At 54.0% G+C, this 2,262-nt stretch overlaps 1 protein-coding gene across 1 annotated transcript in view; it reads right to left on the bottom strand.

Moving 5' to 3' along the window:
• R3HCC1 (R3H domain and coiled-coil containing 1) overlaps positions 1-2,262 on the bottom strand; it is a 14,604-nt gene that overhangs the window by 5,392 nt on the left and 6,950 nt on the right. The window contains exons 5-6 of the mRNA XM_035891398.1: positions 1,244-2,258; positions 812-984 (exon numbers count right to left, since the gene is read on the bottom strand). Coding sequence (XP_035747291.1) covers positions 812-984; positions 1,244-2,258 — 1,188 coding nt within the window. The remainder of the gene's footprint in view (positions 1-811; positions 985-1,243; positions 2,259-2,262) is intronic.

Genomic DNA, 2,262 nt, shown 5'->3' with positions numbered 1-2,262 from the left:
GTGAGTTTGGGAGCAGGGAGTTCAAAGCTTTTCCTGCAGCACAGGAAATACAAATACAATCGACTGCTAGGATTAGATCCGTCAATTTTCAGCTCGGTTTCACTCTCACGGTGAGCGGAAAAAAAATGCATGAGAGGAAACACACACAGTGGCTTATTGAAAATGTAAATCATGGGGTTTTTAATCTAAGGGATCCATAGAAGTGCAGTGTTCATGTCTAAGCCGCCAGGTATATCGAGGGAGGAGGAGGAGGGTGGGAGGAAAACAGGGAGAGGTGCCCACAGACAGCATGCCCGCGCACGCTGGCAGCAGCGACGCAGGAATCCGGAGCTGCACCCTTTATCAGTAACAAGGCAAGGCTGAACTTTGGTCTGGTCCTGCTTCTAACCCAATGTCACTCCCTTAGGCACGAGGCTCTGTTCCCTGTATTTACATAATAAATCTCCGCTCCGAGAGCAGGATTGAGCCCTTTCTCTTGCAAAGACTTACATAAGCGCGTAAATTTGCTCAAGCACCAGGACACAGTAACAAAGCAGCCCCTAGAAAGCACCTGCAGGCTCTCACTGAAGCCACAAGAGTAGCCGTAAGCCTGCACGTAGGTAACTGCATGTGAGAGAGTCCTGAAAAACTGATCGTGTTTTAAATCCCGCATAAACTGCGGCAAAGTGCCCTTTAAGGCACAGAGCGTAAGACATAAGGGTGCGAAGGCGAAACTAAAATTCAAAATTCATCCGATTCTGTCGTGCATTCGAGTCTGGGTATCGCTCCCCCTGCGGCCCTGCTGTGCTCAGGCTCTCGGAGGGGTACTCACTGGAAATCCGAGAACACTTCCAGCAGGTGCTCCGTTTTCAGCGACGGGGAGAAGTCATAGATTTCAGTTACGTGGCCAAAATCCCCCTCGCTGAGCTGTGCATCTCCGTAGCTGGAATAATCAAAGCTGATCTTCTCAATGCTTACGTCCTTGATGGTTAAGTTACCCACAATCTGAGAATATTAAAAAAATAGTTATTTTTTTTAAAAAATAAATAAATCAATCAGACAGGGTTTCACTTTGAAGAGCGATCCTCCAGGGCCCCATCTGGGTCCCTGCAAACCACTTCTGCGGCCACGCTCCTGCCAACAGCAGCCCCAACACAGGGATTCTCCCTCCCACGGACCAACGCCTTCCCCTCGGGCTGACTCCCGAGCCACCCACTTTTCCCCAAAGTCGCTCCCCACGGCGATCCCCACAGCAAAACACTACCTCTGCAAAGAGCTCTGCGGTGCAGTCGTCCTCGAGGCTGCTCTGCCCGCGGTCGGCCACGCTCTCCTCTTTATCGCCTGCAGACAAATGCAGCTCACGCCACAGCGCATCGGCCAAGCCTGGATGCTCCTTGTCCTCCTCTTCTCCCAGGGGCACCTCCCCGCCGCGGTTCTGCGCAGGAGCATCCACCCAGCGCTCGTTCTGGTCCTCAGGAGCTGACGGGTCGGCACCACGGACCGGCTCAGGCGTGGCCAGAGGCTCCTTTGGGGCTGCGGGGGGGTTCTGGTTATGCTCCACCTGGGCGATGCTGGGGCACTCCTGAGCTTGGCTTTCCAGTTCAGAGAAACTCCTGCCTCCCTCCGCCGTGCTGGCATTCACAAAGCCCTCGCCCTGTCCTTCGGGTGGTGACACGTTTTCACCACTCTCCAGGCTCTTGGCAGCGGCGCAGCTCTTATCTTGGTTTTCCAGCACCAGGGACGTTGCACTCGACTCTGCTGCAGCCGGGTCCGTACAGCAGCTACTGCTCTGACTTTCTGATAGGGAGGAGTTTTTGCTGCTCTCCGCTACACCGGCATCCCGGCTGGTTTGGTCTTCAGCTTGCAGCTGGCACAGGATTGTGTTACCTTCTGGTATAATAATGTTGTCGCAGCTCTGATCTTGCTCTTCTGCTTCAATGAGTTTTTTATTGTGTACGGAAGAAAGGGAATCTGAACAGTCTTTATCCTGACTTTCCTGCCCAGAGAAATCGTTGCTATTCTCTAACGACGGCACACCCGTACAGCACGGAGGACATCCATCGTTACTTTTTCCTGAAACACACTCTTCGCCAGGCTCCCGTTGCTTGCCAAGGGCCAAGGAGACGCCACCCGGGCTGCCTTCAGACTCACCCAGCTCCTCCTGGACATCCCCAGTTGAAGCTTTCGGGCAGATCCCTTCTTCTTGGGCCATATCCCCACCTGACTCAGTGCCGGCCACCACCGGGCTCTCCTGCTCCCCCCATTCTGCCTTCTTGCGGCTCG

Source organism: Egretta garzetta, unplaced genomic scaffold (assembly GCF_000687185.1).
Source record: "Egretta garzetta isolate BGI_Z169 unplaced genomic scaffold, ASM68718v1 scaffold233, whole genome shotgun sequence".
Taxonomy (NCBI): Eukaryota; Metazoa; Chordata; class Aves; order Pelecaniformes; family Ardeidae; genus Egretta; species Egretta garzetta.
Note: the sequence above shows the minus strand (reverse complement) of the source record. Positions and strands in the feature narration are given on the sequence as shown.